The sequence below is a fragment of the Capra hircus genome, chromosome 17 (genome assembly GCF_001704415.2).
Source record: "Capra hircus breed San Clemente chromosome 17, ASM170441v1, whole genome shotgun sequence".
In the NCBI taxonomy this organism is placed as follows: domain Eukaryota; kingdom Metazoa; phylum Chordata; class Mammalia; order Artiodactyla; family Bovidae; genus Capra; species Capra hircus.
In genome coordinates, this window is record NC_030824.1 from 60954979 (window position 1) to 60982173 (window position 27195).

The 27195-nt window shown below is 40.5% G+C and overlaps 1 protein-coding gene across 3 annotated transcripts in view; it reads right to left on the bottom strand.

Annotated features, from left to right (window-relative positions):
* The window catches only part of NR3C2 (nuclear receptor subfamily 3 group C member 2), a 433501-nt gene that overhangs the window by 83686 nt on the left and 322620 nt on the right, over nt 1-27195 (bottom strand). For all 3 annotated transcript variants that reach the window (XM_018061588.1, XM_013970502.2, XM_005691196.3), the window contains exons 5-6: nt 10667-11011; nt 8243-8387 (exon numbers count right to left, since the gene is read on the bottom strand). In XM_018061588.1, coding sequence (XP_017917077.1) covers nt 8243-8387; nt 10667-11011 — 490 coding nt within the window. The remainder of the gene's footprint in view (nt 1-8242; nt 8388-10666; nt 11012-27195) is intronic.

A 27195-nucleotide genomic window follows, 5' to 3' on the forward strand; every position in this document is an offset into this window, starting at 1 on the left:
CTCAGCGTTCTTTATAGTCCAACTCTCACATCCATACATGACTACTAGAAAAACCACAGCTTTAACTAGACAGACCTTTGTTGGCAAGGTAATGTCTCTGCTTTTTAATATGCTATCTGGGTTGGTCATAACTTTCCTTCCAAAGAGTAAGCATATTTTAATTTCATGGCTGCAATCACCATCTGCAGTGATTTTGAAGCCCCCAAAAGTAAAGTCTGCCACTGTTTCCACTGTTTCCCATGAAGTGATGGGACCAGATGCCATGATCTTAGTTTCCTGAATGTTGAGCTTTAAGCCAACTTTTTCACTCTCCTCTTGCGCTTTCATCAAGAGGCTCTTTAGTTCTTCTCCATTTTCTGCCATAAGGGTGGTGTCATCTGCATATCTGAGGTTATTGATATTTCTCCTGGCAATCCTAATTTCAGCTTGTGCTTCATCTGGCCCAGTGTTTCTCATGATGTGCTCTGCATATAAGTTAAATAAGCAGGATGACAATATACAGCCTTGACATACTCCTTTCCTGATCTGGAAGCAGTCTGTTGTTCCATGTCCAGTTTCCAGTTCTAACTGTGGCTTCCTGACCTGCATACAGGTTTCTCAAGAGGCAGGTCAGGTGGTCTGGTATTCCCATCTCTTTCAGAATTTTCCACAGTTTATTGTGATCCACACAGTCAAAGGCTTTGGCATAGTCAACAAAGCAGAAATAGATGTTTTTCTGGAATTCTCCTGCTTTTTCGATGATCCAGCAGATGTTGGCAACTTGATCTCTGGTTCCTCTGCCTTTTCTAAAACCAGCTTGAACATTTGAAAGTTCACAGTTCACTTATTGTTGAAGCCTGGCTTGGAGAATTTTAAGCATTACTTAATTCATGTGTAAGATGAGTGCAATTGTGTGGTAGTTTGATCATTCTTTGGCATTGCCTTTCTTTTGGATTGGAATGAAAACTGACCTTTTCCAGTCCTGGGGCCACTGTTGAGTTTTCCAAATTTGCTGACATACTGAGTGCAGCACTTTGACATCATCATCTTTTAGAATTTGAAATAGCTCCACTGGGATTCCATCACCTCCACTAGCTTTGTTTGTAGTGATGCTTCCTAAGGCCCACTTGACTTTGCATTCCAGGATATCTGGCTCTAGGTGAGTGATCACACCATTGTGATCATCTGGGTCATGAAGATCTTTTTTGTACAGTTCTGTGTCTTCTTGCCACCTCTTCTTAATATCTTCTGCTTCTGTTAGGTCCATACCATTTCTTTCTTTTATTGAGCCCATCTTTGTATGAAATGTTCCCTTGGTATCTCTAATTTTCTTGAAGAGATCTCTAGTCTTTCCTATTCTATTGTTTTCCTCTATTTCTTTGCACTGATCACTGAGGAAGGCTTTCTTATCTTTCCTTGCTATTCTTTGGAACTCTGCATTCAAATGGCTATATCTTTCCTTTTCTCCTTTGCTTTTAACTTCTCTTCTTTTCACAGCTATTTATAAGACCTCCTTGACAGCCATTTTGCTTTTTTCCATTTCTTTTTCTTTGGGATGGTCTTGATTCCTGTCTCCTGTACAATGTCACAAACTCTGTCCATAGTTCATCAGGCACTCTATCTATCAGATCTAGTCCCTTAAATCTATTTCTCACTTCCACTGTATAATCATAAGGGATTTGATTTAGGTCATACTTGAATGGTTTAGTGGTTTTCCCTTGCTTGCTTGCTAAGGCACTTCAGTCGTGTCCGACTGTGCGACCCCACAGACAGCCACACACCCTACTTTCTTCAATTTCAGTCTGAATTTGGCAATAAGGAGTTCATGATCTGAGCCATAGTCAGCTCCTGGTCTTGTTTTTGCTGACTGTATAGAGCTTCTCCATCTTTGGCTGCAAAGAATATAATCAATCTGATTTTGGTGTTGACCATCTGGTGATGTCCATGTGTAAAGTCTTCTCTTGCGTTGTTGGAAGAGGGTGTTTGCTATGAACAGTGCGTTCTCTTGGCAAAACTGTATTAGCCTTTGCCCTGCTTCATTGTGTACTCCAAGGCCAAATTTGCCTGTTACTCCTGGTGTTTCTTGACTTTCTACTTTTGCATTGCAGTCCCCTATAATGAAAAGGACATCTTTTTTGGGTGTTAGTTCTAAAAGGTCTTGTAGGTCTTCATAGACTTCTTCAACTTCAGCTTCTTCAGCATTACTGATTGGGTCATAGACTTGGATTACTGTGATTGAATGATTTGCCTTGGAAACGAACAGAGATCATTCTGTCATTTTTGAGACTGCATCCAAGTACTACATTTTGGACTCTTTTATTGACTATAATGGCTACTCCATTTCTTCTAAGGGATTCTTGCTCACATTAGTAGACATAATGGTCATCTGAGTTAAATTCACCCATTCCGGTCCATTCTGGTTTGCTGATTCCTCGAATGTCAACGTTCACTTTTGCCATCTCCTGTTTGACCACTTCCAATTTGCCCTGATTCATGGATGTAACATTCCAAGTTCCTATGCAATATTGCTCTTTACAGCATCAGACCTTGCTTCTTACACCAGTCACATCCACAACTTGGTGTTGTTTTTGCTTTGGCTCCATCCCTTCATTCTTTCTGGAGTTACTTCTCCTCTCTTCTCCAGTAACATACTGGGCACCTACCGACCTGGGGAGTTCATCTTTCAGTGTCCTATCTTTCCGACTTTTCATAATGTTCATGGGGTTCTCAAGGCAAGAATACTAAAGTGGTTTGCCATTCCCTTCTCCAGTGGACCACATTTGTCAGAACTCTCCACCATGACCCATCTGTCTTATTGGTTGGACTTAAAAGAGAACAAAACACTGAACCTTCATTTCAGAAATTACAAAAATTTGAAGAAATTTCATTACAGGCTTAAATGGGAGTTTTAATATATGTATTGAAATCGATAAGAAATTTGAATACTTGCAGTGATCTGAAGCCATATTTGATAAGCTGTTTCAAGGCAAAATTGAATAATGAATCATTTAATACATATTTGAAAGTTTTGAGTTTATAATAAAAATTCTAGTATTCTAATTTAAAGTATTAACTCATATCTTCACCCCAAATTTTAATAAAAACTTTAAAATAACGTTCTCCTTATTCCCTACTTTGCATCTTTCCTTTAGCTCCAATAACAGCTGAAGGATAAGATCTTTGGGAACTCTCAGAATCATTTCACAGTTGAAGGCAAACACACAATCAACTATTCAAGTTTTCTTCTCCATTTTAAATATAGCTACACCTCTATTGGTGAAAATAAATCATTTCTGCATCACAGTCTTGGTCATAAACTTTAACCTCATAAATAGCAGTGATAATTAAAATCTCTCTTGATGAATAGATTATTTGGTGCATTTGCTCAATACTTCATTTATTCCACAAATATTTATGGAGAACATGCTATGCCTTGGACACAATGCCAAGGGCTGGAAATTAACAAATGATTAAGACAGAGTTTGTGATTTCAAGGAGGAGGTGCTATCAAACAGGGGAGGGATACGGACACTGACAAAGAGCTGCCAACACAGGTAAGAGGGGTCCAAGAAGTTGAGGATGAGTGGGAGAGCAAGGGTGGGCCCCATCAGTGCATTCTATCCTCAGCTGAATGGCATGCATTACTCCCTGCACAAAAAGGCACCTTGCCTCCTTCTCTTTGGTAAAAGGTATGGGCACTGGCTGGGGGGAACGCGGGGGCATGTTCAGAAGTTGTTGGCAGGCCTGGGAGAAGCATGTTCAAGCCTTCCAGCCCCCATTTTACTGGGACTGTGATAGCATTTAGCACTGGTCACCACAGCTCCTTTTCCAAAGTTCTCTCTTTCCCTGGAATCTGTGAGATAACACTCTCCTATCTTTCTTCTTTTAACCCCCACCTCTAAGATGTATTTGAAAATTTCTCGCTCCAGCAGGACCTCTCTTTAGGCTTCTGATCTGTACAGTTAACTGACCGTTTGGCATCTCCTCTTAGACGATGAGTCAAAGGCAATTCAATCTTAACACATTTAAAACTGGCCTCATGCTCTTCCCTCTCAAACCCTGGTCCTCTAATCCAGCTCTTTAACCCAGTGAGTGGTGCCATGTCTTCCCTGGTACTTATGGCTGAGGCCTGAAAGTCATCTTACACACCTACTTCCTCTTCCTCCTCTCCAATTTCTATCAGAATCCAACCACCCACAACTCATGCTGATTCTGCCACTGGGCATCTTTGTATTGTATCCAGGTCCACTGTGATGCTGCCCTGCATTCAGTGCTGGTCCCTCAGCCTAAATCAACTTTCCTCCTCCTGTACTTCCTGGCCCTGGATGACACTAGCTTCATCAATCCCAGGGAATCCTTCACTGTCTAGACCAATACCTCTCCTTAACTGCTCTCAAAGTACTCTTCTTTCAGTACTTATCACAATTATGATCTTAGAATTTTTTGATAATGTCTGTTTCTTCCATTAGACTATATATTCCATGAGATAGGGTATATTAATATATTTCACAATTCAAAAATCACTGCTTAGAAAATTGATGAGTATTAGTAAATATCTCCTCAATAAATGCAGGATGAAGGATGCATATACAAACTTCAGCTGTACCCCATACTCTGCAACTTATTAATTTCCCTAAAATATATAGGGTCTGTGATAGCAACCTTGTGATTGAGTCACCACAACAACTGTATTTGTTGATGGGATTTGACCAAAAGGCTTTATGCCATTTCCAAATCTTTACTGGGAGTAGGTTTTCCTCCCAACTGTGAAAAATGCAAAAAAAAATTTTTTTTCTGCCTTGCTCTTTCTACTTGAGAGAAAACATAGTAAGTCTAGGCTGCAGTTGAGGTCAGAGCTTTTAAGAACAGGGAACAAAATGTTCATTCTAGTAATTATTCAATGTCATATTATTTAATTACTTTTAATGTTAGAAGGGAATTTTTTGGTTATTTCCATTTTATTTCTATGAATATTTTCTAGAACAAATAAACGCATAGAGCTTATATGACCTTTTCATCTGTATTCGGTTTCTTGTCTACTTCTAAAAAACCTTCAATGACATTAATTTTATCAGTGTCTGTGAATGGATAAAATGTGGTCAATTCTACTTGGTAAAAATAAAAGAAACAAATATGGTAATTATGTTCTATAAAGTTACAGCAGACACAAAAATAGCTAATACTGAGCTATGTCTCCTTCAAAGGGACATACAGGGTAAGGTTCCTGGGAGCTACCACTCATAACATTTTCATCAACTGATCTACACCTAATCTTGCTTTGTGTGTACTTCTGTTTAAAAGACACCCTATTAACATATATTGTTGATTCATTAATACTGAGCTCATAGCGAACAGTACCATTACTCATGCCTGATAGAAGCTTATCGAACATCTTTATTTTTTCCCTAAAAAATACATCACACCCCTCACAGCCTTCTTGCACTTAGGAACACCAGAAAGCACTACAGCATTCTGTTCATGGGTCATCTTAAACAGTGAAATCATCAGAAAACAGCACAACAATGCAAAAATGGTACTAAACAGACCATGTAAAAGATACCTGTTTACCGTATGAGAACTGAAACAAGGCGGCAGAATCTCAGCTGAAATGCACACGTCAGACACCTCAAACTTACTGGGTTTACAGATAAATGTGCCAGAAGACCAATGCACAAATACAGAAGCTGCAAATAATGAGATAAAGTCTACACACATGCAATGTGGAATATTATCCAGCCGTGAAATGAAACTCTGATACCTGCTACAGTAAGGATGACCCTTGAAAACTTTATGCTAAGTGAAATAAGCCAGACCAAAAAAAAGGGACACATATTACATGGTTCCATTTATACGAAATATCTAGAATAGGCAAGTTATCAGGGCTTTGGGGGAAAGGAAGATGCTGAGTTATTGCTCAACGGGTCTAGAGTTTCTGTTTGAGATGATGAAAAAGGAATGGAGATGGGTGGTGATGGAGCACAACGAAGTCAGTGTAATGAATGCTACTGTTGTACCACAAATGGTTAAAGAGGAACACTTTATATTAAACACACTTTACAATAAAGAATCAAAAGAGTCACTGAATAAGATTAAATGGATTATTTGAATCTTCTGTTAAAACCTGAAGGAGACATCTGGATGGAACTAAGAGATTCTAATTTACCCACATGTCCTCTTAAAGCAAAGACCCTCCTTAATATGCTTTCTTTTTTTTCTTGGCCACAATGAGCAGCTTACAGGATCTCAGTTCCCCAGCCAGGGATCAAATCCGGGCTCCCAGCATTGGAAGCACAGTGGCCTAACCAGTGGACCCTCGGGGAATCCCAAAATGTTTTCCTTTTGGTTTATAGACCACATTGAAAAACAAGCTTCCTATTTAATAATATCAGCTGATTATTGAGGAAAACAAACAAATTAAAACATGCATGTCAGTTGTTTGGCCTCACTTCATGCTTTTGGTAAAAATTTATGTACTCATAGAATTATTTGTTCTGATTGCCAAAAGAAGGGTCACCCCAGGAACCAACAACTGATGCTCCTCATTTAACTTGAACTAAAATTGCCTCTGGTCCGCTATATTTGGGTGAAATGATTTTCTCAGGAAAACTACCACCAGTACAGTTTAGGTATTTAGGCACTACGTGTCCACCGTGAATCTTTCATGTCCCTTCTCTCTCTTACCTCACCAATCTAATTCTCATCTGCTTCCTCCCCTATTTTCATATCTCTAGAGAGAGCCATCTGTTAGAATATGGCTGTGGTTACTATCATCATTCAAATGTTCCTTTTTATTTTAAGTATTTCTTGACCCAACAATTACAAAGAAGCATGGCTAGATATAAACATAAACGGAATGTGCTAATGTAGAATGCAAACAATATTAAAATGTTAAACTTAACATAGGGAGGAATTCATGGCCAAAGAAAAGTCTATTACAGTTCTTTCAATCTTTTTAAAATGCATGATAAAACTAAAAATGTTTCACTACAGAATAACATTTTGGCTTCTCTTACGATTGCAAAGAAGGGTAATTATGATTGTCATGAAAACACATTGAGCAGCTGTATACTGTTAACAAAAGAATCATTCTATGAACGTGCTCAAAAACTGGCACTTTATACGCTCACATTTCCTAGAAATTAGACAGTCTTCCCAACTGGAGCAGACAGCAAAAGAGATGCCTTTCTATTAATTGTGGCTTTATACCAATCAAGTTTTGGGAGCCAACTGGATTGTCTTTCTTTGGGACAATTTCTTACATATACTCAGACATGTGCATTATAATTTTATAAAAAGTAATTTTTAAGTTCTCAAATGATAGCTTTTTCTATTTGCTTTTGTTTTTTAATTTTTAAAATTTTTTGGCCTTGCTGCACGGCATGTGGGATCTTAGCTCCCCAGTAAAGGATCAAACCTATACCTACTGCAAAGAAATGTGGGAGTCTTAACCACTGGACCACCAGGAAAGTCCTGATAGCTTTTTAACTCTTGAAAAATATTGGTGGGACTTCCCTACAGTGGATAGGAGTCCGCCTGCCAATGTGGGCGATATGGGTTCGATTCCTGGTCCGGGAAGATTCCACATGCCACAGAGGAGCTAAAGCCCATTTGCCACAATTTCTGAAGCCTGCACTCTAGAGCCTGTGAGTCGCAACTATGGGGCCCATGTGCTACAACTGCTGAAGCCCACACACCCTGGAACCTAAGCTCTATAACCAGAGAGGCCACCGCAAGAAGCCCACACACTGCAAACAGAGAAAGTCCACACGCTGCTCACCACAACTAGAGAAAGGCTGCGTGCAGCAATGAAGACCCAGCACAACCAAAAAAACCACATATCAGTGTATTCTTTCATAAAGGTACATCTGTTTAGAAATCATTTGGAGTCTTTTCTCCTAACTGTTACGGTTGTTTGGACGGATGCATGTGCTTTCCTTTTGAGGCAAAGTAGTGAAATGTTTTCACGTTATCAGGAAAAGAACTGACTGCTTTTGAGTCCACCTTACATGCTAGACCCCCATTCACACACAGCACGAAATAAGTCAGGGTCTTTACAAATGGTATTTTGATAGAGGCTGGATTGTTATCTGTGCCATATTTGTGTCCACTCTTTTAAGAACAATGCAGCATTATGTTCATTTGGATAGATTGTGATTTGACAACTGATTTCAATAAAACATTTGCTTCACTTAAAAAAATCATAAAAAAGCATAATGAATAACTCTTCAGTTTATTTTATGAAGGCTAATGAATAGGTACTTACTCATTAAAGACTAGGTCTGGTGCAAAATAGAGATACTGGCTGTTTGTATGTTTGTACGATCTCCAGCTCAAGGCAAATGACGACAGACACATCCAAGAATACTGGATGAGGGTTATTTGGTCCTCAAGAGGCAGGTTTTTAAATCCTGAAGAACAGAACAATTTACCACAGAACACACTTAGCATTTAAGTACATCCCAGGAAAAAGCTTAAGTCCACCCCCATTGCCCCCTCTCTTCTCATCGACTCAAAGCAATTCCACAGTTCCTTCCAGAGTAGCTATCATGGACCTGGCCTTGTTTAACATTTTATGTTGAATTCACTCTAAATTCTCAAGAAGCATAAACTGCCAGGGCAAAGAAAACTAAGACATCCTGGACGTTTCACTGTGGATGGTGGTCTACCACCCTGCAGCTCAGTTCAGTTCAGTCGCTCAGTCGTGTCCGATGGGAGACGGAAAGAATTTGTGTTAACCTGTGCCATTTGCTTCAGCCTACTCACAACTGATATCTTCAAAACCAAAGATAATTTAATGACTGTCTACTACTGCATACCTGCGATAGTGGTGGAAGATTTTAGTTTTCATGAAGTGAAGTGAAAGTTAGTCACTCAGTCGAGTATGACTCTGTGACCTCATAGCCTGTAGCCCACCAGGCTCCTTTGTCCATGGAATTCTCCAGGAAAGAATACTGGAGTGGGTTGCCACTTCCTTCTCCAGGGGATCTTCCCAATCCAGGGATCGAACTCAGGTCTCCCACATTGCAGGCAGACTCTTTACTGTCTGAGCCACCAGGGAAGCTTGGTTTCCTGGTTAGTTTTCATGAGTTTGCAGAGATTTAAAAAGTCTTATTCCTTGCTTCCCCTAGTCGGGAATAACCAGACTTTTGAGGCAGAATATGCATCCTTGGCAGGGCTTCCTCAATAGCTCCATGGTAAAGAATCTGCCTGAAATGCAGGAGACGCGGGTTCAGTTCCAGGGTCAGGAAGACGCCCTGGAGGAGGAAATGGCAACCCTCTCCAGTATTCTTGCCTGGAAAATCCCTAACACAGAAGAATCTGGCAGGCTACAGTCTATGGGGGTCTAAGAATCAGACACAAGTGAATAACTGAGCACGCATGTCCTCAGGCATCCTTGGCGCTGGTCCTGCCTCACTCAGTCTCCCTTTCTGGGCCTCAAGTCCTTCATTCGTTTCTTTTTCCACCCTCTGTACTCCAAGGGGCACCAGGGCATCCTTCTGTTCATGTAGTTTCACCTGGGCAAGCCTCCCTTCAAAGAACTGGGGTTTCTGATGATCTTTTGTTTTATGGCGGCTGGATGACCACGGGTCATCTAAGAAATGGCTTTGGATTAATGAACTGGGACAATGTGAGTGCAATTCTAAGCGATGCTTCCATAGATTAACAGGGACCTTATTAATAAAATTCTACAGCATAAAAAAATGACTAAATTAGGAATTTCAAGGACAATTTAAAGGGTGCTCGAAGTAAGATGGTATTTTCAGCAAGATGCAGAGTCCCCTAAAGCTTACTTGACAGGTCTTTTTTAAAAATTAATATTTATTGGAGCATAACTGATTTACAATATTGTGCTAGTTTTAGGTGTATAGCAAAGTGAATCAGTTTATATACAGAATATATAACTTTATATATAGTTATAATCAGGATATATATATATATATATCTCCATTCTTTTTTAGACTCTTTTCCCATAGAGGTCATTACAGAGTATTGAGTCGAGTTCCCTGTGCTATATATATTTTATATATAGATACATATAGTATGTGCGTGCATGCTCAGTTGCTTCACTCATGTCTGACTCTTTGTGACCCTGTGGACCATAGTCCATCAGGCTCCTCCATCCATGGGATTCTTCAGGAAAGAATACTGGAGTGGGTTGCCATGTCCTTCTCCAGAGAATCTTCCCAATTCAGGGATTAAAACAGGTCTCTTACATCTCCTACACTGGCAGGTGGGTTCTTTACCACTAGCACCGCCTGAAAAGCCCATATATAGTATATATAACTATTTCATATACAGTAGTGTGTATGTATTAATTAACCTGGTTTAGGCTTAGATTAGCTCTTGTTATGAGCTGCTAATAATGGGCTTATTTTGGGCTTCGACACCTAGAATGTGTTTTACCTTATTAATATTACTGGGATGAAATGTTCCATTTCAATCCTCAGCATAAGAAATGCATACATTATATTAACAATAGAATACTTAACTCTAACTTCTCAAGAGAGATGAGCACACTCACCAGACTTTTTCTACACACTGAATTTGACATCGAGTTAAAAACAAAAAACTGGGTCTCAGGATTGAGACGAACGCTAACTCAATCGCACCGCCGCATATGGCGCACTCTGTGGCCCTGAGGCGCCCAGTCCAGGATGGAGCCCCAGAAAGGAGAGCCCATCCTTACCTGGAAGTACCTTCGCCCACTTCACAACTTGGATCATCTGCTTGCCGGCTAAGCGGTTGAGGGTGGAGAGCAGGTTTTCGGCCGTGTCTGGTTTGGAGCCGTCATAGCCTGCATACACAATCTCGGGCTCGATGGTTTCAAGGATCATAGAAGGCGAAGGTGTGAGCGCTCGCGAGATTGTGGAGAGCTGCGGGACCAGCGCCGAGTTGACCGAGGGCTCCTGCGCAGGCGCGATGTATGTAGTGCCTTCCTCCGGGCTCTGGGGGGGCGGGGGTGGCGGTGGAGGCTGCTGCGCCTGTTCCTCGTGAATCCCTTTTAACTTCCCCAACTTCTTGGACTTTCGAGCTGTAAAAACAAAGTGATAAACAATAAGGGCTAATTAAGATTATGTTTGGCCTGATAAATATGTCAAGTACAGCATTTCCATATGTTACAGATAAATGAATGTTAAGAGTTACAAGAAAACATATTTATTTTTTCATTTTGTGTCCATATGAGGGTCTGACTGTTCACTAAACTGGGATAATCATTTCATAATGTAAAGTCATTAAAATCATGAAGCTGCACACTGTAAACATATATAGTGCATGTTGGGTTTCCCTAGTGGTAAAGAATACGCCCGCGATGCGGGAGACCTGGATTCTACCCCTGGGCTGGGAAGATCCTCTGGAGAAGGGAAAGGCGACCCACTCCAGTATTCTGGCCGAGAGAATTCCAGAGCATGGGGTAGCAAAGAGGCAGACAGGACTGAGCGACTTCACGTTCACTTTTCACTTTCATGCGTTGGAGAAGGAAATGGCAACCCACTCCAGTGCTCTTGCCTGGAGAATCCCAGGGACAGGGTAACCTGGTGGGCTGCTGTCTATGGGGTTGCACAGAGTCGGACATGACTGAAGCGACTTAGCAGCAGCAGCAGCATTAACTTATATTGATGAAAATGTATTTTTTCTCTAAAAATGTCTTGTTATATTGGTAGGAACAGTCCTTTTCCAACATTTTTCTGATACCAGGCATTGTCCTCTATGCTTTCTATAAATTAACCACTTTAACAACTTAGTTTTATGACTAGGTACTATCACAATTCTCATTTTATAATGAGGAAACTGAGACCAGGAGGGCTGAGAAGTCTGTCCAAGATCACACAGCTAGCATATGTAAAATAGATGTAAGAGTTCAGAGGAAGGATAAGTTACTTCAGATGTTATCAAGTTATACATGCCACAACCACATCTTTTATAAATAAAAAATTCCCACCTATTATCCACCAGAGTTGGCAACAAGAGCTAGTCTGACCTGAGTGAAGTTACTGTCTGAGCCCTGTCTCTGCTCCCTCTAATTAGCTTTCCCTGGCCCTTCACTTGTTCCCCTTTGGTGCTTCTCTGTCACCTGATCTTGCTGTGGCCTACATGTAACCAACTGCTTACTTGGAGTAGTAATTTTGTGCAAATGCTTTTAGACCAGGATCCCCAGCTATACTGTGAACTGCCGAGACATAAGGGTTGGGTGTTCCTCCTCTTTGACAGCCCCCACGTCACCCTGGTAAATGTTATGCCTGCACAAGTAATTTACACATTTCCACTCAATGAATGGGGTTGCAATCAACCCCAAAGCAAGACAACAGAAGGGAAGAAATGAAGTATCTAGACAATTCCAAATTGGAGTGCTAACTAGTAAATGTACAGGAAATTAATGCTATTTAAAAAGGCAGGTGTGAGTTATACCATTACACAATCTTTAAAAATCTCTATTTTTTTACTATAAATAAACAATTCACATATCACATGGTCTATAATTAAAAGAGATCACAAAATGCTGTATAGGAATACCACTTTAGAGTTCCAGGAGAATATATGTACAAGAGACCATGTTCTAATTTATCTAGAACAGTCCTGGTTTAGATCAATTTGGTTTATGCTTATTTTCCAGCATGATTATTAGTAAGTGCCCCCTTTTACTCCTAAAAGTTCCACATTTTGGACAACAAATAATGTGTTCATCTTAATTAAAACTAAAGAATCAGTATTAACTTTAAGCAACTGCTTACAAATTTTTTATTGAAGTATAGTTGATTTACAGTGTTGTGTTAATTTCTGCAGTACAGCAAAGTGTCTCAGGTATGCACATACATATTTCATATTCTTTTCCATTATGGTTTATCACAGGATATTGAATATATTTCCCTGTGCTATACAGGACTTTTAGTTATCCATTCTATATATAGTACTTTGCATCCACCAATCCCAAACTCCCCAAACTTCCCTCTCCCCAACCCTGCCCCCTTGGCAACCACACGTCTGTTCTCTATGTGAGTCTGTTTCTGTTTCATAGATCGGTTCATTTGTGCTGTATTTTACATTCCACATGTAAGTGGTATCATATGGTATCTGTCTTTCACTCTCTGACTTAGTTTGCTTAGTATGTTAATCCCAAGTTCCATCCATGTCGCTGCAAATAGCATTCTTTTGTTCTTTTTAATGACTGGGTAATATTCCACCATATGTATGTACCACTTCTTCTTTGTCCACTCATCTCTCGATGGACATTTAGGTTGTTTCCATGTCTTGGCTATTGTAAATGGTGCAACAGCAACTGCTTTTCATTCACATTTCTCTTGATGGCTCAGTCATGCAGAAGAGATCCCTCTTTGCGTGACAAGTGAGTCTTCTCTCTGCTCTCCATGGGGTACTCCAGTTTTGTCCAGGAAAATGTACTGATTCAATAACAGAAGTCTATCTTTGTTTGAGTGGATTTTTTTCTTCTGTGATCAATGGGATGTTAATGTGGATTTCCGGTTTTGTATTGAACTTTGCGCTTCCCAGGTGGTGCTAAAGAATCTGCCTGCTAATGCAGAAGACGCAAGAGATGAAGATTCAATTCCTGGGTTGGGAAGATCTCCTGGAGAAGGAAATGGCAACCCCCTCCAATATTCTTGCCTAAGAAGTCCAAAGGACACAGGAGCCTGGTAGGCTAGAGTTCATAGGGTCACAAAAGAGTTGGACACAACTTAGCAACTAAACAATAATAGCAACAATGATAGAGATGGTAAAAGAAAGATGGGGGGTGGGGTAGGAGAACTGGAAGGTAGATGAGAGGGTTGGTGGGTGGATAGCAGGTGGGTGGGGTTGATGAAGAGCTTACTAGATAATGAGAAAGATGGGTGAATGAGTGAATAAATGAATAATAGAGAAAGCTCAGAAATGCCAAATGAGTTTCATTTCAATTCAGTTCAGTTGCTCAATCATGTCTGACTCATTGTGACCCCATGGACTGCAGCATGCCAGGTTTCCCTGTCCATCACCATCTCCCAGAGCTTGCTCAAACTCATGTCATCGAGTTAGTGATGCCATCCGACCATTTCATCCCCTGTGATCCCCTTCTCCTCCTGCCTTCAATCCTTCCCAGCATCAGGGTCTTTTCCAATGACTCAGTTCTTTTCATTCAGCTCCAGCATCAGTCCTTCCAATGAATATTCAGGACTGATTTCCTTTAGGATTGACTAGTTTGATCTCCTTGCAGTCCAGAGGACTCTCAAGAGTCTTCTCCAACACCGCAGTTCAAAAGCATCAATTCTTCAGTGCTCAGCTTTCTTTATGGTCCAACTCTCACATCCAAATGAGTTTAGAGCTTTGGTAATAACTTGCTTTGCAACTGTAAGCTTTTCCATTTTATTAAGTAATTTATTTTTAAACTCCTGAAGTACCAGACATCTTCAACTTAGTTCTAACATGAATGAGGAACTTAACAGGATACAAATTTAACATATAGTAGAGCTTTGCAACCTAGACAGCATATTAAAAAGCAGAGACATTACTTTGCCAACGAAGGTCTGTCTAGTCACAGCTATGGTTTTTCCATTAGTCATGTATGGATTTGAGAGCTGGACTATAAAGAAAGCTGAGTGCCAAAGAACTGATGCTTTTGAACTGTGGTGTTGGAAAAGACTCTTGAGAGTCCCTTGGACTGCAAGGAGATCCAACCAGTCCATCCTAAAGGAAATCAGTCCTGGGTGTTCATTGCATGACTGATGCTGAAGCTGAAACTCCAGTACTTTGGCCACTTGATGCAAAGAGCTGACTCATTGGAAAAGACCCTGATGCTGGGAAATATTGAAGGTGAGAGGAGAAGGGGATGACAGAGGATGAGATGCCTGGATGGCATCACCAACTCAATGGACATGAGTTTCAGTAAACTCTGGGAGCTGGTGATGGATAGTAAAGTAATGCTCAAAATTCTCCAAGCCAGGCTTCAGCAATATGTGAACCGTGAACTTCCTGATGTGCAAGCTGGTTTTAGAAACGGCAGAGGAACCAGAGATCAAATTGCCAACATCCGCTGGATCATGGAAAAAGCAAGAGAGTTCCAAAAAAACATCTATTTCTGTTTTATTGACTATGCCAAAGCCTTTGGCTGTGTGGATCACAATAAACTGTGGAAAATCCTGAAAGAGATGGGAATACCAGACCTCCTGACCTGCCTCTTGAGAAATCTGTACGCAGGTCAGGAAGCAACAGTTAGAACTGGACATGGAACAACAGACTGGTTCCAGATCGGGAAAGGAGTACGTCAAGGCTGTATACTGTCACCCTGCCTATTTAACTTCTATGCAGAGTACATCATGAGAAATGCTGGACTGGAAGAAACACAAGCTGGAATCAAGATTGCCGGGAGAAATATCAATAACCTCAGATATGCAGATGACACCACCCTTATGGCAGAAAGTGAAGAGGAACTAAAAAGCCTCTTGGTGAAAGTGAAAGTGGAGAGTGAAAAAGTTGGCTTAAAGCTCAACATTCAGAAAACGTCATGGCACCCAGTCCCATCACTTCATGGGAAATAGACGGAGAAACAGTGGAAACAGTGTCAGACTTTATTTTTCTGGGCTCCCAAATCACAGCAGATGGTGACTGCAGCCATGAAATTAAAAGACGCTTACTCCTTGGAAGGAAAGTTATGACCAACCTAGAGAGCATATTCAAAAGCAGAGACATTACTTTGCCAACAAAGGTCCATCTAGTCAAGGCTATGGTTTTTCCAGTAGTTATGTATGGATGTGAGAGTTGGACTGTGAAGAAGTCTGAGTGCCGAAGAATTGATGCTTTTGAACCGTGGTGTTGGAGAAGACTCTTGAGAATCCCTTGGACTGCAAGGAGATCCAACCAGTCCATTCTGAAGGAAATCAACCTTGGGATTTCTTTGGAAGGAATGATGCTAAAGCTGAAACTCCAGTACTTTGGCCACCTCATGTGAAGAGTTGACTCACTGGAAAAGACCCTGATGCTGGGAGGGATTGGGGACAGGAGGAGAAGCGGATGACAGAGGATGAGATGGCTGGATGGCATCACAGACTCGATGGACCTGAGTCTGAGTGAACTCCGGGAGTTGGTGATGGACGGGAGGCCTGGCATGCTGCAATTCATGGGGTTGCAAAGAGTCGGACACGACTGAGCGACTGAACTGAACTGAACTGAACTGAGGGAGGTCTGGTGAGCTGCAGTCCATGGGATTGCAAAGAGTTGGACACGACTGAATGACTGAACTGAACTGAGCTAAGACCTATGCCACACCAATTAACTTGATTTTCAAAATAACCATTCGTGCTTGTCATTAATACCACTCTCATCACAAAAGCACTTACTGATACAGATAAAAGACAAGCCACTATCCAACCACAGACATATCTACCACCCATTCATTAAATGTTGAAGCTGGGCTTAAGAGATGAATAAGATGTCATTCCTATCTTTAAGGAGTTTGAAATTAGCAATTAACAGTTTAAAATTTTCAATTATTTCAGATCATTTCATTTCTCATGGACTGTCTCCTTCAATAGAAGAGGCAGGAAAATCTGAGTTTTAGAACTGTCTGAATGAGCAGCAGATGCAGTCTATTTACATATGGTGAAGGAGAGCTGCTGACAGAGTACTACCCAGCAGTTCTGAGTGTGCAGCAGGGAACCAAGATGCTTCTGATGGAGGAATGAGTGAATGAACTGAAGAAAAAATCATCACTAAATGCCTCAAAAACTAGGCCAAACCGAGAAGGAGAAGAAAAGAATCCAACATGCAGATAATCCCAAATGCTGGTCAACGGATGACTCTGTAAGAGCTTGAGAAAATCCTCGATGGCACAGATTAGCCATTTGAGGAGTCAGATATTTGGAACTAACTGTTTCTGTGTCACAAAGTTCTCTCTAAGCCTCAGCTGATACATCCAGAAAACGAGAATGACAGTGTTTCTATCCCTGATTTCACAGAGGGCTACATGGATAAGAAAACTAAAACAATGCTGGAAATTATTATTAACCTCTGAAAGAGTGCCTCAACATTACTTTCATTCTTTCACATAATTTCACAGATATTAAAACTATTCCAGTTCATTAACATGTCCTTACTCTTTAGAAGACTACATCTAATGATAGCTAACATTTGATTGACAAGAAATAGCTAAGGGTGGTATTCTCAAATTTTATTAAAAGTTATATTTGCTTGCAAATTAATTATGAGATTCATACTGGTTTTAGGCCTTCAATCTATAATGCTGCATCTATTTTCATGACTGATTTAAGGTCAATGTTATGAAACATGAAGAATGCTTAATGTTTTCTCTAGCATTTATACACAAGGTTGTGGCCTGTAGCAGGACCTATTGAGATAGTCTATAGACTGTTTAGCATTTCAGCTACATTTAATTTTATGTTATGATCTTATATGTGGGACACCTGTAATTGAGTAATTATCTCTATGTCCTTAAATAGTTCAAGAAAATAAATATTTTCAGTGTGTAGATTCTTCAGCCAAGTGTTTCATCCAATATCTTTTTCTAAAAGAGTATAGTTACATAATAATATTACTCAAAGTAGCCCTTCTAAAATGCTTGAAAATTTTATACTGTTCTCCAACACATGCTGTGTTCTAAAATTAAAGTTCCTGAAAGTTGTTAATGTCTCATATATTCCTATAACATCACTGTCTGTGATGCTTGTGGGTACTCAATAATATGTTTGTTGACTAAATTTATTTCATTTTCACCTTGTAACACATTTGAATAAACTATTACATATATAATGTATTAATTTACTTCTGTGCAGGAAATGCAGACAAGTTTCTGAGATTTTAGGATAAAATTCCTGAATTATTATTCCTTTTCAATCTATAGAGTTATTACTCTGAAAATCTCAGAACTAAAATAATAATGAACTCAATTTACTGAGCACTTATGTACCAAGTACAGTTCAAAACACGTTCTAATGGCCTTAAGCATTCCAATGCAAACCAGGACCCTATGGTTAGGCAATTATTAGTTTCATTTTACAGGTGGAGAAACTGATGCACAGAGATAGTGTTTCTTTAAGGTTGCAAGGTTGCTGAACAGCAGAGCTAGGTTTGGAATCTGGTCATAGCTCAGAGCCCACACTCTTAAAGTTTTTTTTAAAAAAATAATTTATTTATTTAAATTGGAAGCTAATTACTTTACAATATTGTGGTGGTTTTTGCCATACATTGACATGAATCAGCCATGGGGGTCCATGTGCCCCCCTGTCCCAAACCCCCTCCACGTCCCTCCCCATCCCTCTGGGCTGTCCCAGTGCACTGCCTTTGAGTGCCTGTTTCATGCACAATCAAACTTGGACTGGTCATCTATTTCACATGCTGGAGGAGACGCTTGAGGGTCCATTGGGCTTGCAAGGAGATCCAACCAGTCCATTCTAAAGGAGATCAGTCCTAGGTGTTCTTTGGAAGGACTGATGCTAGAGCTGAAACTCCAGTACTTTGGCCAACTCATGTGAAGAGTTGACTCACTGGAAAAGACTTTGATGCTGGGAGGGTTTGGGGGCAGGAGGAGAAGGGGACGACAGAGGATGAGATGGCTGGATGGCATCACGGACTCGATGGATGTGAGTCTGAGTGAACTCCAGGAGTTGGTGATGGACAGGGAGGCCTGGCGTGCTGCAATTCATAGGGTCGCAAAGAGTCGGACATGACTGAGCAACTGAACTGAACTGAATGTACATGTTTCAGTGCTATATCATCCCACCCTCACCTTCTCCCACAGAGTCCGAAAGTCTGTTCTTTACATCTGTGTCTGTTTTGTTGTCTTGCATATAGGGTCGTCATTACCATCTTTCTAAATTCCATAATATGTGTTAGTATACTGTATTGGTGTTTTTCTTTCTGACTTACTTCACTCTGAATAATAGGCTCTAGTTTCATCCACCTCAGAAATGACACAAATGCATTCTTTATAGCAGCTGAGTAATACTTCACTGTGTATACGTACCACAGCTTTCTTATCCATTCGCCTGCTGATGGACATCCAGGTTGCTTCCATGCCCTGGTTATTGTAAACAGTGCTGTGATGAACACTGGGGTACACGTGTGTCTTTCAACTCTATAGCTTCCTTGGTGTGTATGCCCAGCAGTGGGATTGCTGGGTCGTATGGCACTTCTATTTCCAGTTTTTTAAGGAATCTCCACACTGTTCTCCATAGTCGCTGTACCAGTTTGCATTCTCATCAACAGTGTAAGAGAGTTCCCTTCTCTCCACACCCTCTCCGGCATTTATTGTTCGTAGATGTTTTGATAGCAGCCATTATGACCAGTGTGAGATGATACCTGACTGTGGTTTTGATTTGCATTTCTCTTATGATGAGTGATGTTGAGCATCTTTTCATGTGTTTGTTTGCCATCTGTATCTCTTCTTTGGAGAAATGTCTGTTTAGTTCTTTGGCCCATTTTTTGACTGGGTCATTTGTTTTTCTGGCATTGAGCTGTATGAGCTGCTTGTATATTTTTGAGATTAATTTTTTGTCAGTTGCTTTGTTTGCTTTATTTTCTCTCATTCTGAAGGCTGTCTTTTTACCTTGCTTATAGTTTTCTTTGTTGTGCAAAAGCTTTTAAGTTTAATTAGGTCCCATTTGTTTATTTTTGATTTTATTTCCATTACTCTGGGAGGTGGGTCATGGAGGATCTTGCTGTGATTTATGTCAGAGAGTGTTTCGCCTATGTTTTCCTCTAGGAGTTTTATAGTTTCTGGTCTTATATTTAGATATTTAATCCATTTTGAGTTTATTTTTGTGTATGGTGTTAGAAAGTGTTCTAATTTCATTATTTTACAGGTGGCTGATCAGTTTTCCCAGCATCACTTGTTAAAGAGATTGTCTTTTCTCCATTGTATATGTTTGCCTCCTTTGTCAAAGATAAAGTGTCCATAGGTGCGTGGATTTATCTCTGGGCTTTCTGTTTTGTTCCATTGATCTATATTTCTGTCTTTGTGCCAGTATCATACTGTCTTTATGACTGCAGCTTTGTAGTATAGTCTCAAGCCAGACAGGTTGATTCCCCCAATTCTGTTCTTTCTCAAGACTGCTTTGGTTATTCAAGGTTTCTTGCATTTATATACAAATTGTGAAATTATTTGTTCTAGTTCTGTGAAAAACACCATTGGTAGCTTGATAGAGATTGCACTGAATCTATAGATTGCTTTGGGTCGTATACTCATTTTCACTATATTGAGTCTTCTGATCCATGAACATGGTATATTTCTCCATCTATTTGTGGGATCTTTGATTTCTTTCATTAGTGTTTTATAGTTTTCTATATATAGGTCTTCTGTCTCTTTAGGTAAATTTATTCCTACATATTTTGCTCTTTTTATTGCAATGGCGAATGTGATTGTTTCCTTAATTTCTCATTCTGTTTTTTCATTGTTAGTGTATAGGTATGCAAGGGATTTCTGTGTATTAGTTTTATACCATGCAATTTTACTATATTCATTGATTAGCTCTAGTAATTTTCTGGTGCAGTCTTCAGGGTTTTCTATGTAGAGGATCATGTCATCTGCAAACAGTGAGAGTTTTACTACTTCTTTTCCAATCTAGATTCCTTTTATTTCTTTTTATTCTCTGATTTCTGTGGCTAAAACTTCCAAAACTATGTTGAATAGTAGTGGTGAGAGTGGGCACCCTTGTCTTGTTCCTGACTTTAGAGGAAACACTTTTTTTTTTGCCACTGAGGATAATGTTTGCTGTGGGTTTATCATATATGGTTTTTATTATGTTGAAGTATGTTCCTTCTATGTCTGATTCCTGGAGAGATTTTTTTTAAATCATAAATGGATGTTGAATTTTGTCAAAGGTCTTCTCTGCGTCTACTGAGATAATCATATGGCTTTTATCTTTCAATTTGTTAATGTGGTGTATCACATTGATTGATTTGAAAATACTGAAGAATCCTTGCATCCCTGGGATAAAGCCAGAGCCCACATTCTTAACCTCTATGATAAGCAGTCTCCTAATCCTTTTCTCTTTATCTAATTTTTTTCACACTTAAAAGATTAGCACCAGCTTCAAATCCAAGTGTATAATTAAGATGTATGCTAATTAAACAGGAAAATTTTGGCCAAAGATATTTAATGAGCATGTTTCTATTATCCAGAGCATCTGTGAACATAAATTTGGGGTCTTATCACTACCTACCACCTTACTAAATTACCATGGAGTTAATGACCTCTGGGCTTGGGAACTCATGTTCCCAGGTGGCCACAGACACACTTCATTTCTTAACTGCCAGCAACAGTTGCAGGGTGGGGTGGGTGGGTGAGTATTAATATGTCTGTGAACATCTCTAGTCCCACATGGGCCTAGAGGAATTTTCATTTGTTTACCTGGATGTCACAGTAATGTTATATACTTAGCAATTGCCCCCACTACCAAGTCCTTAATTATTAGCAGCATCTTGGTGGCCCCTTTCTCCTGGCATGGCTGGGGGACAGAATGCTATAGACTGCCCATGAACTATTCCCTCAGGAGCTGTGAAATGGAGGCCCTGCTTCTTATCCAGACTGACAAGCACTACAGCAGGCAGGAAGCAGCTGATAGGACCCTATAAAAATTGTGAAAAGTTCCCGATGGGGTCTCAAGATGCACAAAGGTCCTGAAACATGCCCTGACTTCCTTTCTGGTTTGCTCTGCCTCCTGAGGCCCACCTGGCCTGCTACACATCCTTTTGACCAACTATCAGTGTGCAGAACAATGGCCGGCTAGGAATGATACAGACAGCTTCTGCATCTCCCAGTAAAATGATGGGATAACGGGGCTATCATCGTACTTTCGTCGTGATTTTTGTCAAGTGTGTTCAATTACAGGTTCTTTACAGACTTCTAGGTGGGTCATCAGGACATTTTTTTTTTTGGTCCCCCTCCAATCTAATGTAGAATAAAAGACTGATGGAGAGCTTTTTCAATCACAACATTGCACTGGAAACATTTCAAGGGAGAATTGTGTCATTTTAGAAATGCTTCATGTCATGTCTTGAAATTTTAGGTCTTGGCAGTAAATATTAGAGAGGATATATTGAGGTTATATGAAAACATGTATTTTTCTGTTCACAGGCCAAATGTAATTACTCGTTTAAACCCACAGGACAATACCAGCATCCAGCCTGTCTTTTCTCTTTCACAGACCCTGTTTCTTGCTACTTTCCTCCTGATCGTGCTTACCTATTTTCCTCATCCACGTGATTTCTCCCTTTCTCCCTTGAGTGGAGGAAGGTGCTCCGAGTTAAGGGGGAAAAAAACTAGGTATTTTTATGTCATAATATCAAATGAAGGAATGTCATCTTCCTACAGATTTAACTGTTTGGCAGAAAAACTTCTCGGTTTTTACCAACAGAAAAAAGAGCATCGATGTTTCTCAAAGCCACACACATGAACAGAACTGGTGTGAGGGTCAGCGGCATAAATAAATAAATCATTAGCTGCTCAAGTGATAATAAGGAAGTGGCATTCCAGTTGCTTGTAAATCTCTTTGAGTGGTTAAGGAACCTGAAAACTGAGTGTTCTTAAAAGCATCCCTAGATATGCTCACATTAATATACATAATTTAATAAATCATGTATATCACAGGCATTATTGATTTTTATTAGTATAAAAAACATGCTAAGGCAAACTCAAACCCAACCTTGGACCACCATACACACACACCAGTGGTAACTATGTGAGGTGTTGGGCACATTAATTAGCTCAACTGTGGGATTCATTACACAGGTATATTGCTGCCATAATACCACACTGTCCATGTTAAATATATATAACTTTTGTCAATCATAACCTCACTACATCTTGGGCGGAGACAATCCAGATTAGTGGATCTCCATATGAGTGAGTGAGTGAAATTGCTCAGTCATGTCCAAATCTTTGCAATCCCATGGACTGTAACCTACCAGGCTCCTCCATCTGTGGAATTTTCCAAGCAAGAGTAGTGGAGTGGGTTGCCATTTCCTTCTCCAGGGGATCTTCCCAACCCATGGATCGAACCCAGGTCTCCTGTGTTGCAGGCAGACACTTTACCATCTGAACCACCAGGGAAGCCCAGAAGATACAGGTATATATAGAATCCCCATATATTACCTTTTATTGTGTATATAAAGATAACCATAGCTAGCTCTAGCTCTAATAAACATAATTTTGTCACTATTGTTGTAGCATACATTTATCCGTCACTTCACAAGTAACTGATATTCACCCACTGTGTAGAAAGTGCCCTGGTTTTGTGAGCAATGCAATGATAAATAACAAAAATAACAAAATCTGAGCCCAGACCATCACTTACCATCTTGGGGAAGCTGGATCAACACATAAGTAGTTATGTTTATAAAGCAGGCTATGATAAGTGTGGGGTCAGTGTTCCTGACTATACATGTGTTGAGTCAGACAATGGCAGGGAGATGTTGGTTTGCGTTTTATGAGCATTCCTACTTTCCTGCATCCCTCTGTGTTAATTCCCACTGTGCCTTGTTGTGCTTTAGGTGTGATTCACAGGAGGGCCCGCTCCATTCCACGTTAAGCACGGCTGACACACTCTCAGAGGAGAGGCCCTCAGACCAGAAGCCAGATCCGAGTAGAGACGCAAGGAATCTGAGCAAGACTGAGTAAGGGGCCACTGATTTCGCAGACACAGTGACAAGGTTACAGAAAACATATTCTGATACCTTCCCTGCTGGAGACAGGGATGCAGAAAGGGGCAAAGCCAGCAGCTGCCTGTGTGATACTCCCTGGGCTAGATGGATGATTAACATGATGGTTTTCATGGCATTTATATTTTCTGTGATAATATTCTTTTTTTCTCCTTTAATACTTGGAAACATTTTTTACCTCCCATTTTTCCTTTCACTGCCAGTCAGAACCAGGAATGTCTGCACATGAAAGGATGTGTCGGGGGGGGGGGGGGGGTTGGGGGTGGGGGGAGGTGGGTTTCAATCTCTGCCCAGAGTTCTGAAGGTGAGGCAACATATCTATGAGGCTGGCAAGGCCGGGACTGCATGAAACCAAGCAAATATCTCAGAAGATGAGACAGAAGGTCTGAGAAGTGGCCTCTTGGTGATAAATTTCCAGTACTTTCTTCTGCTGAAACCTTTGCTGGTTTGGTACTAAAATGAGAGAGAATGCCACTGGACTGAGTGGCAGGGTGCTGAGCCACTGTAATTCCGAAACTCCTTTGAGCATAGTTTTAAAGAACCGCAGGCAGTAGCGGGGAAGGGAGGTAGCTAGCGCCCCATGGCCAGGTGAGGTGGACAATGGCTTTATTACACAGAACACCTCCTACCTGGGCCTTGTTACTGCTGTGTCGATATATACCACCAGGAAGTATCAGAAGGGATTGACAAGACGACAAAGTCTCCATGCACAAAAAATTTTGGGTAAAAAATGCTTATGGAAAAACAATGTGAGAAAAGACGAGGATTAAGGTATCCTAGTGGAGAAAGTAAGCTGATTCATGTCAACGTATGGCAAAACCAATACAGTATTGTAAAGCAAAATAAAGTAAAGATAAAAATTAGAAAAAAAAAAAAAAGAAAGAAATACGAGAAACCAAGCAGCAACTTCAAACACTTGACATTTGCCAAATCATGGTGAGCATCTATTTTCTATTTCTGCTGGGGTCAAGATAAGATCTAAAGGGCTTACAGGGCAGAAGCAGGGATTTAGATGAGACAGTAGGAGAATTTCCTTCAAGTTTTCTGGAATGTGTTATGGAGAGAGCCTGGAATGCATGACCGGCAAGAACATGTAATATTCTTTTCTAAAAACTCTTAAAGTAACAAACAAGTAGGCAGGTTCCCCACTTGCCTGAGCGCAGCCCTGCCCCGCGGGGGAAGGGTGGCAGAATGAGCTATTGAGACGCCGTGGCCCTACGGTGGAAGGAATTACGACCTCCCATGTACCTTCCAGCCTCCGTGTGTCTGAACGGAACTTCTCTGTCTCATATGTGTCTAAAAAACAGGACTAAATCCTTGACCCTTGTAAGTGTGGTGAGAGATAATTTTAGAAAGATTTTTCCAAAGTATACTTCCAGGGCAAATACTGTGATCTCTGAACACAGGCTTGGAAGGACATCCAGACCCATGGGAAATCCCCTAAAAAGTTCTATACACTCCCATCTACCCTATGTTCACACGCTTCTTCCCCCCCCCTTTTTTTTTTCAGTTTTACCATCTAAGGTACAAAACTATTTGCTCAAGTCTGTATTTAAAATGGGCTCTGTGGTTTCTCCTAATCCTGAGATTAACTAATTTTTTTTTAAAGTGGGGAGAAGAGTTCATGGTAAAGAGCTCTCATTAATTGAGAATCTGTATGTCTAGGATAAACAGAATCTTTTAAAAATATCTTGCTTAATCCTCATAAGTGCCCTGCGAGGTAGGTACTGTTGTTAGCACCATTGTACACAGGGGTAAATAGTTTGTACAGGGTCACAAGGATGGTATGTGGTTAGGGTGGCAGGGTAGGAGAAGGTGAGTTATTGTAATGGCATGCTAAGTCGCTTCAGTTTTGTGTCTGACTGTGTGACCCCATAGGCTCCCCCGTCCCTGGGATTCTCCAGGCAAGAACGCTGGAGTGGGTTGCCATTTCCTTCTCCAATGCATGAAAGTGAAGTCGCTCAGTCGTGTCCAACTCTTAGTGACCCCATGGACTACAGCCCACCAGGCTCCTCCATCCATGGGATTTTCCAGGCAACAGTACTGGAGTGGGGTGCCATTACCTTCTCCATTGTAATGGCATAGGAAACAAGAATAGAGAAATCCCATCACATGTGCAGACGGCATCAACTCGACAGGTCAAAGGGGTGTGAAAAGGACCGAGAGCCCAAGTGACTTTTTAGCTGATCAGCAAGGTAGCCACTGTGGCATCTCTAGTAAAGAGATCAGACTTTTCAGCGGACGGCACAGGACAACCTGTACCAATACGCGGGAGCTTTCTGTCCTCATCCCCTGGGCAGGACAGTCAACTTCTGGGTACTTGGGGGCTGTTGCCATAGCAGATAAGCCTGTCTTTTTGCTTTTGCATCTGGTTTGGACACCTTAACTCTAATGGGAGGAGAAATCAAATGCAGAAATCAAACCAATCCATATTATAAAACCAGGACCTGTGTGGGAAGGACTTACTACTTCTGATTAAAAATAAAAGTTCCTATGTTCAGGAATACTGAAATGGTTAGTAGAGATGCATTAATCAACGTACAAACCAAAATGTCACCTTTTATAAGGATGAGTTTAGCTAAACTTCACACATCATCTTATTTTATTTCTGCAACATCAAAAAAACAGAATTCTTAGGTAAAAAATAAATTTCCTACACTCCACTGCAACTGGTATCTGCGCTCTGAGTTTAAACAAATATATTTTTAAAAATCAAATGAGTATTCTTTAGAAAATACACGTTTGTTTCTGTTAATTTTTATTCATTGGGAATAAGGATGCCACACTCAAGACTGAGATATGTGTGTTTAAAAAAAAACAACACAAGCAAAAAAGAAGAGAGAAAATCTCCCTCTAGTTTTACAATCTACTTAAATTGAGAAAAAGAGCACTCTGAGAGCTGTGGCCACCCAGCCAAAGGGCCGTCTCTCAGTTAAAAAGCTAATTCTTTAATAGGTCCAAGAGTTGCCTTCTTGGCATGTGTTTGAGCAGAAAATTTATTACATGAAGTACGAGCTCACTGGGTATGCACGGTAAATGGTCTCATTAAGAATGTTTTATAAAGAAACGTGACTGTTCTAACAAGGTCAAAGGGTGAGCAAGGTATGAGAAAGAGGCAAAAGGCAGTGACCTGGAAACGGACAATGGCACCCAGCTTAATTTACTGTGCTTTCCCCCAGGCCTGGCGTGACCCTCCATAAGCTCAGACCTAAAAGAAGTGGTCAGAAACTGGAGCACATGCCATGCAGAAAACCAACATGGATGGTTCCAAGCAAGCTGTCTCACCTGGCAAGTCGGCTAAGCAGATCTACCTTAAGCAAAATTATATATAGGAAAATAAGAGTTTACCCAACAGATATATTAGGAGGGTATTTACACTGGGTAATGCCATTTTCCTATATAAAAATATCAATGGAAGACTCCTCCCATAAGCTCTCAAAGAACATATAAAATATAATGCATGAATGTTTGTCTGCACATCATTTTTAGGTATTTTAAAATTTTTATTTGTTTTTAATTGGAGAATAGTTGCTTTACTATTGTTTTGGTCTCTGCCAT